Here is a 12794-nt window from a genome sequence, read left to right as displayed (position 1 = left end):
GGCTTGTGCAGGGAGGACTAGTACAGGGAGGGGTAGCCAAACCGGGTGGATGGTGTTCCAGTACCACACAGCAGGGGTCAAGGTCAAGTTCACAGTCCTGATGTCAGAACCCATGCCCTGTCACCATCCTGCCTTCTAGGCTCAATGCACACAGTTCGGCCTCATCTCATGTCCGTTAGCATGAATTGTGGCGTGCGTGGGGATGTTGATGTTGGGTTTCCCCTTCCCTTCAGTGAAGGAGCTGCAAAGGGCCATACTCCACACCCGGGAGGGGGTTGTGTAGAAAAAGAATTCATAGAAGTAAGCCGGCAGAGAACCAAACGGCATCGCAGCTCCTGAACGCTCCGCTCAAATCCCACTCCTCTTCGATGGATGAGCTACTTCTCGATACAAGGTGCGGTTCAGGAGGAACGAGATGGGCAAGAAACAAGTCTTGGTCGAGGGCCACGTGGTTCTGCTCACAGATACACGACATACAGAATGACCAGCACGAAGCCTACCCTCCGTGACAGGCTGTTGGCTGGATGGGTGAAGAAAGAATGCGTTTCATCTTCACAACCTGCCACCTGACTTGCTACCTGTTGTTAGTCCCATTTTACCGAAGAAGAAGTAGAGGATCAGGGAAATCCGCCTAGTCGCGTGATATAACAGCCACCATTTTGGTCACCCCTTGCAGGGTGCTGTGGTGCTAAACGCTTGACGGACATTCTCTTCCTCCACGCCCGCAGCCCTCAGGAGGGGGCTGCTGCTGTCCCTCAACTGGACATTGTGTCATTTGGGCACAATAATAAAACTGCTTCCTAGGTAAGAGAAGCCATGTGAAGTGCAAAGCACCATGGCTGGCGAGAAGGAATTCCTCAGTAAATATTAACCATTCTCCCTCTTGATCGTCTCGCTGTCATGCTACACACTGAGTTGTTGTCCAAACTCCAACTTCAGCTCAGAGTTCGCCCTCATAAGGACTGCACCGACCGACCTGCCCTGGCTCCCCCATCGTGCTCCTGATGGCCCCACAGCACGGGGGCTGCCCACCTGACACGGGGGCTGGGCTTGGTGACTCTCTACGTGCTCACGCGGCCATCCCCGCTTCACCTGACCCCGTTCACCCCAAATGCTTCCCTTCTACTCCATGTTATAGCTTTTAAAGGTCAGGTCTGGCCGATTCCAGCTATGCCCCGAGGCCGAGGTCTCCAAAGGCGGACATTTCCAGCGGGAGACGGGCTCAGAGGGTAGGGAGCAGGGGAGGGAAGGGCAGACAGGGGCGATGGAGTCTGTGATCGTATTTGTACTTGGTCTGGGTCCATCTGTTCCAAGATATTTTTTGTGCTGCTTTTGCTATTATTACTGTTATTTTTGTCTTTTTATTATTCAAATTGCAACCCTGTTAGGACGGACCCATTAGGTAAGTAGCACATCCCACACACTGGGTTTTCCCAGCTGGGTTTTAGAAAATTTCCAGACTTTTAAAACCATCGATGGGCCCAGGGTGACTTTGGTACCCCGCTCTGCATGGCAGCGTCCCCGGCCTTGATCCTAGTTTGGGGCCTCGATGAGGCGGGGTGGTCTCAGGGGGTGCCAGGCACCGCCGGCCCTAAAGACCGACCTCTTTCCCCCACAGAACGGCCGAGGCATCCCGGAAGAAGAAAGAAAACCGGAGGAAATGGAAGCGCTATCTCCTGATTGGCCTGGCAACTGTCGGGGGCGGGACTGTGATCGGTAAGGCCCGCCCAGGTTGGCCAGGGTAGGGGGGCGCGCATGCGCTGAGGCAGTGCAGAATAGCAGTGTAGAATCATAGCAGAATAGAATCCTAGCAGGCTCAAGGCTAGAGAGGAGAGGGTAGGGGGGTCAGCTGGGAGGTGGCCGCGGCGCACACCAGGTGCAGAAGTACGTTCATTCACGTTCTTAGAAGCATCCATGGAAGGCGGTGGGCGGCCAATGGGGGAAGAACCGGGTAGGCCGCATCTCCTCCCCTTTACCTACCATGGGCCGCTCTCCTCGCAGGCGTGACCGGGGGTCTGGCTGCCCCTCTCGTGGCCGCTGGCGCTGCCACCATCATTGGCAGTGCTGGGGCAGCGGCTCTGGGCTCGGTGGCGGGCATCGCCGTCATGACCTCGCTGTTCGGGGCGGCTGGAGCTGGCCTGACAGGTGAGGTGACAGAGGAATGTGGGGCCAGCGGGGGATGTTCCGCCAGGGGTCCCGGCTCTCACATACAGGCCCAGATTCTCACCCATCATGGCTCCCCAGGGGACAGAGGAGAACACAGCTCTATTTCATGCTGGGTCCCAGCCCTTCAGGAACTGGCTGCAGGCTTCCTGCATTTACTAGTATTATTGGGGAGGGGGGTGATACTGGTAAATTGGGGGGGGTTATATCATAGACCAACAGCACCCCAGTCCCACACACAGATCCCTGTTCCACTCCCCAAATGGGATCCATCCCTCCCCACATGGAGAATTGTGGTCACTTTGACCCACTTTTTTGAGAGGAATGTGTTACTCCTGTGATGTTTGTGGGAAGAAAAGATCTAGAACCAATGGAGTCGGGATGAAGTAGTGAGTTACGACCCGAGCTCTGCTCCGGGAGCTGGCAGGCCTTCAGAAGCCTCTTAGCCCTGGCTGTAACTGGGGACAATAATGGCACCTAAATTAAATGACTTTAAAAACGAGACATTTTGTTGAGGGAGAAGGCACACAGTTGGCACTCACTGCGAGTGTGTGAGCGCAGAGAGTCACTCTGACCAACACTCCTGTTGTCCCTGGTCATCTCCACCCTCATTTTTGTGTCTGGGTCTTTAGGATACAAGATGAAGAAGCGTGTCGGGGCCATCGAAGAGTTCACGTTTCTGCCTCTCACGGAAGGCCGGCAGCTGCACATCACCATTGCCATCACAGGATGGCTGGCATCCGGCAAATACCGTGAGGACCGGGGCAGAGCAGAGATGGGGGGATGGTGGGGCAAGTGTTGACCGAGCTGGGACTGCTGTTGTGGGCCAAATCCTGGCCTATGCTCTTGCCTATGTGTACCTCTGGAGAGGTGGGGGAGGGGCCCAGTTTTGCAGAGGAGGAAACTGAGGCTCAAGAAGGTGAGATGACTTCATCCCATACCCATCCACCCTTCATCTCTCCATCAGTCTGTCCACTCATTCACTCATCCATCCATCCCCCTGCCCTCCACCTGTCCACCAGTCCATCCCCACACCTGTCATCCATCATCCATCCAACTATCCATCTACCCACCCACCCACCCATCCAACCGCCCTTCCATCTATCACCATCCACCCACTCGCCTATCCATTCATTGATCTATCCACTCACTCATCTGTGCACCCATCCATCCATTACCTGTCATCCAACTACCTGTCCATTCAGCCACCCACCCATTCACTCATTGATGCATGCTTCCATCGCTGTCTCCACCCAACCATCCATCTACCCTTCCCTCCATTCACCATTCATTCACCCACCCATTTACCTACTAATTTAGCCACTGAGCAGTGTTCCTAGAGTATCATACACAGCACGTGCCAGACATTGAGCCTAGGAACTCAATGGTGAGAGCACCATCATGGCCTCAGCAACCCTGGGACATGTGGTCCAAGACAGAAGACAGACGATTGAGCAATAATTTCATGGAAGGTTTATGGATGGCACAGTATAGGAACCAACAGAGTGTTTCTGTGGAATGAGGGAACGAGGTTCTACTGGAGAAAGTAACATTTAGGCTAAAGACCGGGAGTTAACTGGGTGAAGAAGGAGGAAGAAGTATAAACCAAGCAAAGAAGCAGCATGTACCAAGGTCCAGGGGTGCAAAAGAAGCACAGGATGGCTGGAATGGGGGGGCTAGAAGGCAGGGGTGTTGACAGGGTCAGATCATGCTAGAGCATGTAAGGTATGACAGGGAGCTTGAATTTATCCTCAGAGAAAGTGGGAGAGACCAGAGGACTTTCGGTGTGTGGCTTAAAGTTGAAAGGACTTGAAGTAGGTGAGAGATCAGTACATCTTGACCATGTGACCTCAAGCAAATTACTTAACCTCTCTGTGCCTCAGGTGCTTCATTTGTAAAGTAGAACAAATGATTGCTGCCTTTCGAGATGCTTGCAAAGTTTAAATTAAACAAGCTAACACATGGAAGGCACCCGGTTTCTCATGGACATTCCACAAACACACATCCCCTTTGTGGCTCTCTTTTGAACATGCGTTTCGAGGGGGTTCTAACCGGGGTGCATCAAGGACTAACACCGTGGTCCACCCACTGCCTGGCTCCCTGTTGCAAGTGCCCGGTGTGAGGCTCAGCAAACAGTTCATCACTGAGAGAGCGCAAGCAGGGTGGGCCAGGGAATCCAGAACACCCCAGCCAGACACATGCTGACAGCCTCCTGAATTTCCGGATCTCTGGGATCTGAGCGTAGAAGGCACAGCTCTTCTAAACAACACAGAAGAAAGCAAGTGAGAAAATGTCCAGGCTTTGTACAGAGGCGTGACCAGGTGCCCAAGCCTCATTGGTGTGGGATCACCAGTCCCCGTCCCCACACAGTAGGCCTCTAATGTGGACTGAGCACTTAGTGCATAGCTACCCCAAGTCAGGCATCTTACCCACACAATGGGGACTCAATATGTGTTGTATCCCCCAATCCTCGCATCCCCCCCCGCCAGGTGGGGGCTGTTTCTGTCCTGATCTAGCAAAAGAGGAAGCCCAGAGGGGTCGCGGGAGGTCAGGGAGATGGAGGATTCGAACCCGTGTCTCCTGACCCAAAGTTCGTGGGTGTCTCTTCACTCCTTTCCGCGCCACCACGCTGCAGGCAGGACCGACACAGGAAGGAAGGAGCAAGAGCAAGCATTAAGTTGAGGAATTTGCGATTCTGACCACTCGGGAAAGCACATTCCTTCTCCTTGTTTTACCCTCATTTGCTCTCTCTCGGCCCCAGGTCAAAACCCAAAACCCTCTTCAGTGTTCTCCTCCCGCAGGCTGGTGCAGCCTGCCGTCTGGGCAAGCGGAGGGCAGGGGAGATAAAAAACGGAGCAAACTAGATTAAGTTCAGGAGGGAGATACGGCACCTCTTCCTGTCTCTCCTGGGAGAGAAGCCGCTGTGACATCACACGCTTGCTCTGCGTGATAGGAACCGTTGGATTCTCGGCAGCCCACGCCCCAATTAAACAGGATTGTGCACAATAATGACAACAGCTTTGCGTTAACCAGGCACTAATCCAAGCATTTCAGGAGACTTGCTTACTGAGTCCCTCGCTCCAGGCCAGGGAGGTGGACATCCTGGTCACCCCCATTTTACAGATAAGGAAACTGAGGTTCATAAGGGCTTCTCAGGGTCCCCTGGCTAGCCAGGGACTGGGGCAGGACTCACCACCACTCTGTCTGGCTCGATGGCCCCTGTTCAGGGCCTCGGGTGATACACTGCTCTACAGTTTATACAGTGTGGTGCGTGTGACCTCTCACGTGATCCCCACGACACTCCGAAGTCAGATGTTACCATTCCACTCTTACAGATGTAGGACCCAAGGGGGCATGCCTGGCCTTGAGCCAAGTAACCAGGGAGCTACCCGGCCAGGACACACCCTCACCCTTACTCTCTGCCCACACCCCAGCCCCTGCTCTCCACCCTGAGTTGTTGTGCAACCATGGCCGTGTGTCTGCAGGGGGTGGAGGGTGGCCCCAGGGTGGTGCTTGTGTCGGCCTGACACCCTCCAGTACGGATGGGGCCTTGGAGTCAGGCAGGGAGCTGATGTCCAGAACCCGAAGCTTCGGGAAGGGGGTGCCACGTATTCTCTCATGATCGTATTTTCGTGAGTGTTTATTACATGTTCCATCCCCAGGCTTCGGGAGTCTAGTCCGTGGCAAACAGACCATGTGATTGTGCACTGTGACGCCAGCAGGCAGGAAGGCACTTGGGGGGGGTGGGGAGGGGTGTCCAGACTCGGCGTCCTGCTGTGCCCTTTTGTTGTGCTCACAGAATAGTGACTGTGATATGTGTACGTCCCTGCCCCTGCTGAGGGAGGCCTAGATGCCTCAGTTTCCTCAGCTACGAAGCAAAGCCTGTTTCAGAGGCTATGAGAAGATGCAGTGTGTTTCTGGGGGGGGAGGGCAGAGTATAAGTGAGAAATTGGGGAGCGATGGGGCTGGGAAGGAGGGGGGGCCAGCACACTGAGGGCCTCGGTATCATGCTAGGGACATGACACAGTCGGGGTTGGACTTCTGTCTGACGTTGGTCACTGTCGTGATGATGTCTTCATCCCCCATTTCTAGTCCCTAAGTGAGAATGCTGAAGCTCAAGGGCCTTGGGTGACCCAGTGAAGTCAGGGCAGAGCTGGGCTCAGGTGCCTCTGCCCCAAACTTCTAGACCGTCTCCCAGCCTGAGTTTGTAGAATGACTTCCCACTGATTCCCAGAGCCAGCTGCTTGGTGCAGTGCACATTCCTATCATCTATCCTCAGCACCTGATGCCAGGACTGCAGGGTGAGAAAGAGTAGCACTTCACACACACACAACTTCCAATACTTCATTCCTACGACTCCTGTAAAGGGAGCTCCATGTTCATCTCCCCCCTGCGCAGATAAGCACAGCAAAGCTCAGGGTGGGACAGTCGTGTGCAGGGTCACCCCGCTACTAATGAACACAGAATTGGGACCCGAACCCAGCCTGCTGACTGCCGCAGTGGCACTCTGCTCTGCCTAGTGCTCCGTCTGCTCCGCGAACAGCTGCCGCTCCCAATCCACCAGGGCACGTGGTCCCCCGTCACTGCTTGTCTGGGAAGCTGGGCTGGGGCACCCTCTGCCACAGACAGGAGAGACCCCACCTACCTGTGTTCTCCCCTAGGCACCTTCAGTGCCCCGTGGGCAGCCCTGGCCCACAGCCGGGAGCAGTACTGCCTGGCCTGGGAGGCCAAATACCTGATGGAGCTCGGCAATGCCCTGGAGACCATCCTCAGTGGCCTTGCCAACATGGTGGCCCAGGAGGCCCTGAAGTACACGGTGTTGTCCGGTAAGCACCCCCCCGCCCCACCCCACTGCCAACTGCATGCCCACTGCTGCCATATCTGTGCACGCCTGAGGCTGCTAGTGAGCCAGGCACTGTACCAGGCTTTAGGAATACATAGAAGTCGAGGCTGCACTCCTGTCTGTGAAGTTTGTGGTCTCTGTGGGGAGGGGACAGGCCAACAGCCAACCACATCATCACACAGCATATATGGTAGCTATTGCCGCGTAACAAGCAACCCCAAAACCCGGTAGCTTACGACAGCACTCATTTCTCACAGCAGCAGAGAAGTCGTGAGGCTTCATTTGACTGATACCAGGCCCTGCTCACACGGCTGAGGGAGGCTGTGGATCAGCCAACCGACCAGTGATCTGGGCTGGCCTTGTCGGGGGCAGCAAGGGCAACTCGGCTCTGCGCCATGCGTCTGTCACCCTCCCCTGGGGTCAGCCGGCCAGCCCACACCAGCTGTAGGAGTGCTCGAGAGGCTGCCCCAAAACCATCCCAAGCCTCACATCGACTGAGGTCTCGCTGGCCAAAGCCAGTCCCACGGCGGAGCCTTGTGTGGCTGGCACGGCACGGGACTGGCACTGCAGAGCGTAACACAAAGTGGGAGGAGGACACAGGGTGGAGGGACAAATCCAGGCCATCCTCGGAATCCCAGTCATGACAGAGGCTTGGACAGAAGGAATCTAGTCCAGGGATCCCGCACAAGGTGCAGTTTGCTTTGTTGCTACTTAGCAGTTTGGCAGCCCTTAGAAAACTCACAGGTTCCAAGTTCAAGGTTCTGCATGCGTTCCCTTGAGCCTCCATTAACCAGCCCCTCACTTCCCTGGAAGGGCCTCCCCACACTGCTTTCTTCACTGATGTCCCGCCTCCCCAGGCATCGTGGCTGCCCTGACCTGGCCAGCCTCACTCCTCGCTGTGGCCAACGTCATCGACAACCCCTGGGGTGTGTGTCTCCACCGGTCAGCAGAGGTTGGCAAGCACCTGGCCCACATCCTACTCTCCCGGCAGCAGGTACCTGGGACTGGCCATGGGACGTGGGGCAGGGGCAAGAGGGGAGGTGAGCGAACGGACCTGTGCACAGACGTCAGCCCTAGAGACAAGCCACTTGGAGATAGTCTAGTGGCTTTGTGGGGGTGGACGGTCTTCACTGCCCCTTAGTTCAAGTCCCAGAAGTATCCCAGGATGAACCAGTGAGAGGAGAATCTGAGATTGTGCATTTCTAGCCAGTGGTTAGGTAAGCACTGAAAAGCGGACATCTGCGGGCATGGACAAGGCCAGGTGCTTCTTCCTGCGAGCATCTGAGCAGATCTTTAGTCAAATACCGTGTACGATGGTCAGGAAGATAAATAACTATCAGACTTTTCAAACTTAGGGACACCCGGGTGGCTCAGTCACTTAAGCATCCAGCTCTTCGTCTCAGCTCAGGTCATGATCCTATGGTCCCAGGGTCAGCCCCACGTCAGGCTCTGCGCTCAGCTGGGCGTTTGCTTGAGGACTCTCTCTCCCTCTTCCTCGGCTCCACACCTGCTAATGCTCTAATGTGCGCGCGTGTTCTCTCTCTCTCTCTCTCTCAAATAAATAAATAAATCTGAAATTGGAAAACTTCCAAATCTGAATCCAGTACCTACCAGGGAAATGAAACTGCCCCCTTCAAGATGAATTTGAGTAAATGGAGACCAAAGTTTGGAGAAGCATTTCAGAGATGACTGTGAGGTTAAGATTATTGCAACCACAACGGTGGTTTCCAGCAGGCGGAAGTCTGTTTCTCAAGGAAAAGCTGAGGGAGGCCGTCTTACACCGGAGCGCTTGCCGTGGTGAAGAGACCTACTTGCCTTGTGGTGTGTTGCTCTGCTATCCGTAGTCTGGACCCCGTGGTCCCAGATGTCAGCCTCAGCCCCAGCCAGCAGGGGAAAGCAAGGGTCGGAGAAGAAAGAGCAAAGGCCTGGTTGGTAGCATTTCCACTGACTTCTCATCAGCCAGACCCTGGTCCTAGGACCACTCCTACGGGTGCACAAGCAGGGGAAGGCCGTCTGTCTTCCGTGTGTCCGTGAACCTTGCTGACCTTCAGCTACAGGAAAAGGGGAGGACGGATACTGAGGGACAATGAGCAGTTTCCGCCACAGTGGGTAAACTGAGGAATAGACCCTCCCTCCGATCGCTGTGTCTTTGCCAGAAGCAATGGAGCAGTCCTGCGCCAGGTTTGGCTGTAAGGCAAAGGCCAGAGTGGTATTGGCTTCAACAAGGCGGGCGTTCGTCCTCTCCCGTGGAACAGCCAGCTCTCAGCCTCCAGGACGACATGTGTGTCTTCGCTTCTTCTCGCTGCCGTAACGCATGACCATGGGCTTAGAACAACCCACGTGTATTATCTTACAGCTCCACGGTCAGGAGTCTCCCGTGGGTCTGCAGCGTCGGGTCCCTGACAGCGGCTCCAGGGAGCACCCACAGCCCGGCCTTTTCCAACTCCCAAAGGCCACCTACCTTCTTTGGCTGGTAGCACCCTGCCTCCAGCTTCTAAGCCTGCAGTGCAGCATCTGCAAATCTGCTTCTCTGTCCCTTGCTTCTGCCAGCACGTCACCTGTCTCACTCTGACCCTCCTGCCTCCCTCTCTGTCCTCTAAGACAGCATTCACAGGGCCCCAAGGTTTGGATGGGGCCATTCTCGGCGGGCTGTTACTCTGCCTCCCACATGGACGGCCTTGCAGTACAGGAGCCCCAACTCCTTCAGTGTCATGGCCACATATCCTCTGCATTCAGTCTCTCTTTTGGTCCGAGACAGATCTGCTGGCACGACCTCCCCATCCCGGAGAGTCAGAGGCAGGAAAGCGGAGTGAGGGGCATGGAAGTCACACTGTTGCGTCCCTTCTGGTCCTTGGGCCTCCCTAGCTGTAAGGGAGTCGGAGGGACTTTGTTCCCAGCCAGAGGGCTGTGCACCAGCAAAACTCAGGAGTTCTGTTAGCAGGGACTTTGCAGGGTGAGCAGGTGTTGGGGTGGGGATGAGCAGCCATTGCCATGGTTCCAGCAGAATTGGCTACTATTTGATCAAGGGTTTCCTGTCCTCATAGATGGCGGGGAGTGGGGGCAGCACGGGGGGAAGGTTAATCTTCATGTACTGGCACAAAACCAAGGAAAAGGAAGAGACTGTGGGACCAGACCAGACCTTGGGAGCCCCCCTGCTCCTGTCCCCTCCTTCCCTGTAGAACTGGCACCGCTATCCCCCATAACTTTCTTCCTCTTAGCAGTTGCCTTTCCTACAAGTTCTTTAGTTAGAAAATCCCTCTCTGTGACTACTTACTACCTTCTCTTATGTAAAGCCAATATTTCAGTCCCATGTTCCCCTCTGGAAACATACCAGTTCTCCCCCACATGTCCCTGCCTGGGTCCCCATCGTCACAGCCTGGGGTACCACCGCCTCCTCTCCCTGGCATATCCCACTTCATTGTCGTCGTCTGCCACCCAATAGACGTGTCCTGTCCCCTGGGGAAGAAGAGACAGACAGTGGCTGGGTAATGGTTCGCGATGAAAAGGAATTAACCCAGCCAGAGGCTGCCTGTTAGCCTGGGAGGAAGCAGTTCCAGCAGCAGGTGGATTCTTGCAGGAATGAGGGCCCTGTCTGTCCCAAGTAAGACATCAGAGCTCCGGGACCATCGGAGGTGGGGGTAGCAGATGCATGATTCATTAAACGTGAGGCAAGCACTAAGGAGTGTACAAGGGCCATCCTCATCAGGGCCGATGCTGAACTGGCAAGTGTCCCCCCACCCAGACACCTGTGTCCTGTCTCCCACAGGGCCAGAGACCTGTCACCTTGATTGGCTTTAGCCTGGGAGCCAGGGTCATCTACTTCTGTCTGCAAGAGATGGCTCAGGAGAAAGGTAAGTCTGGCTTACTGTCACAAATGAAAACGCTTCCCAAGGTCATCCTCAGGCAGAAGGTTCCGGGCCAGGGATCACGAGCCTTGGGAATGTCTTCCCAGTTCTTGGTGATACTAGTAAGAAGTTAAAAGTGGTTTGAAAATAGACAAAACCATTAAGTCATTTGGAAATTGGTTTTATTTATTTTTTTTTGTACTGTAAATTTGAGGGGCTGGTCCTGTAATAATGGTCCTATAGTAATGATTATATGGTCCTATAATAATGATGTTGGCCTTGGTGTTGTCACGTGCATGCTTGAGTGGGAGGGAAGAGAGATGAGAAGTCTGGAACTGAGAGGTATCGGCAAGGCCACGTTCCCTCTGATGGTTCTAGGGGACGATCCTTCCTTATCTCTTCCAGCTCCTGGCAGTCCCCTGGCCCTCCTTGGTTTGTAGAAGCCTCACTCTGTTCTCTGCTTCTGTCCTGACCTGTCTTCTTCTCCATCCTGCTTTCTCTTCTCTTGTAAGGACAGTGTCATTGGGTTTAGCCACCGCCACTCCTCCCCTCCAAAGCCAGCGTGATCTCATCTCGGGATCCTTAACTTTATAACATTTGCATAATTCAGTTACATCTGAAGATGCCTTTTCCTAAGAAGTTCTCATCCACAGGTTCCAGGTGGATGTCCCTTCTGGGGAAGCCATCATTCCAGCCACCAGACCACCTCTGGTGTGTGTTCATGCTGTCCAATGACGCACTTTGAGTGTTGGGACAGTGGGAAGCTTGAGTGCCATTGCTCTGGACCTTGGGTGGGAGGGGTGCCAGGATGAAGGGCCAGTTTCGGGCAGGTCTGTCAGCGGGGGCAGCTCAGGGAGGGAGGGGTAGAGCTTGGGGCTCTTGGAATGGCCCACAGTCTGCGGGACCCAGACTCCCCCCTCTCCTGGTGGAGCACAGCAGCAGCAGGCCCCTGAGGCAAGAGAGAGAGCTGATAATGACCCCGGCCTGGGAGCAGAGGGTGGGCGGCAGAGAGGGGTTCACCCGGCCGTCTCCCTGGGGATTTTCTAGGAACGCCTCTCTGGGCCTTGGCTTCCCCACCCATAAAATGGAGTTATAATACCCGGCCTGCGTGCTTGCTTCCAGGGACTCCACACAGAGCATTTCCGCACCTTGTAGAGCCCTCCCTTGTTGACCAAACTGCGCTCTGGGATGTCTGTTTGCAGCTTTTGCTCTCAGAGCCGCTGCCAGCCTGAGGCCAGCCCTGAAGATGGCCCCCGGTCACTCCCCCTGAGCATGTGACCCGACTGCCGACCCATTGCCAGCAAGCGAGGAGTGGGGGGAATGTTCGCAGTTGGCTGGATCTGAGGGAGCCAGACCGGCCCGACTGGTGTTCTCTTCATCCTTGGCATCCCCAGAGGGCGTGGGACAGACCCTGGGGCTAAGGGGTCTGCTTCATTCCTGTTCTTTCTGTTTTGCTAAAATGTCTCCCCACCTTGGACTGGGGACCAGAGCTATTTTCCTGGTCACGCAAGTAAGGCGGGTGTGCTGTCCTTGGTATTGACCATGGAATGGTCCATTGACCGTGGCCCAAGCCCCTGTGGGTGAGCCCTGCAGAAGAGGCTTCATCTTCTGTCATTTTGGAGGACCCCCCCCCCACATCGTACCCTGCTCCCTCGTAGCTTTCAACAGCCCCCTTGTCACTTGGTTTTGTCTGCATCGCTAAGCAACGGGGAGACGCCTCTGTCCTGTTTCCAGTAGCTTTGGGTAACCTGGGACCACCATCCAGAAGGGCCTGGGGAGTCAACTTGGAGCTGTCTGCACCAGGAAAATTCAGGCTGGGGTCAGAGGTCAGGCAGAAACCACCCAGGAAGCAGGGCTGAATCTGGGGCTCTGGTATCAGTGATTTTCCACTTCGAGCATAGAGAACGTCATACATTCTCTGTAAGTTCTTCCCCTAACTAGAT

At 55.1% G+C, this 12794-nt stretch overlaps 1 protein-coding gene across 3 annotated transcripts in view; it reads left to right on the top strand.

The window, feature by feature from the left end:
- The window catches only part of TMCO4 (transmembrane and coiled-coil domains 4), an 86516-nt gene that overhangs the window by 37996 nt on the left and 35726 nt on the right, over positions 1-12794 (top strand). For all 3 annotated transcript variants that reach the window (XM_004741310.3, XM_004741309.3, XM_045063856.1), the window contains 6 exons: positions 1619-1716; positions 2002-2145; positions 2796-2915; positions 6825-6989; positions 7864-8000; positions 10773-10857. In XM_004741310.3, coding sequence (XP_004741367.1) covers positions 1619-1716; positions 2002-2145; positions 2796-2915; positions 6825-6989; positions 7864-8000; positions 10773-10857 — 749 coding nt within the window. The remainder of the gene's footprint in view (positions 1-1618; positions 1717-2001; positions 2146-2795; positions 2916-6824; positions 6990-7863; positions 8001-10772; positions 10858-12794) is intronic.

The sequence above is a fragment of the Mustela putorius genome, unplaced genomic scaffold (genome assembly GCF_011764305.1).
Source record: "Mustela putorius furo isolate JIRA1106 unplaced genomic scaffold, ASM1176430v1.1 tig00003853_pilon_pilon_pilon, whole genome shotgun sequence".
NCBI classification, from domain to species: Eukaryota; Metazoa; Chordata; class Mammalia; order Carnivora; family Mustelidae; genus Mustela; species Mustela putorius.
Note: the sequence above shows the minus strand (reverse complement) of the source record. Positions and strands in the feature narration are given on the sequence as shown.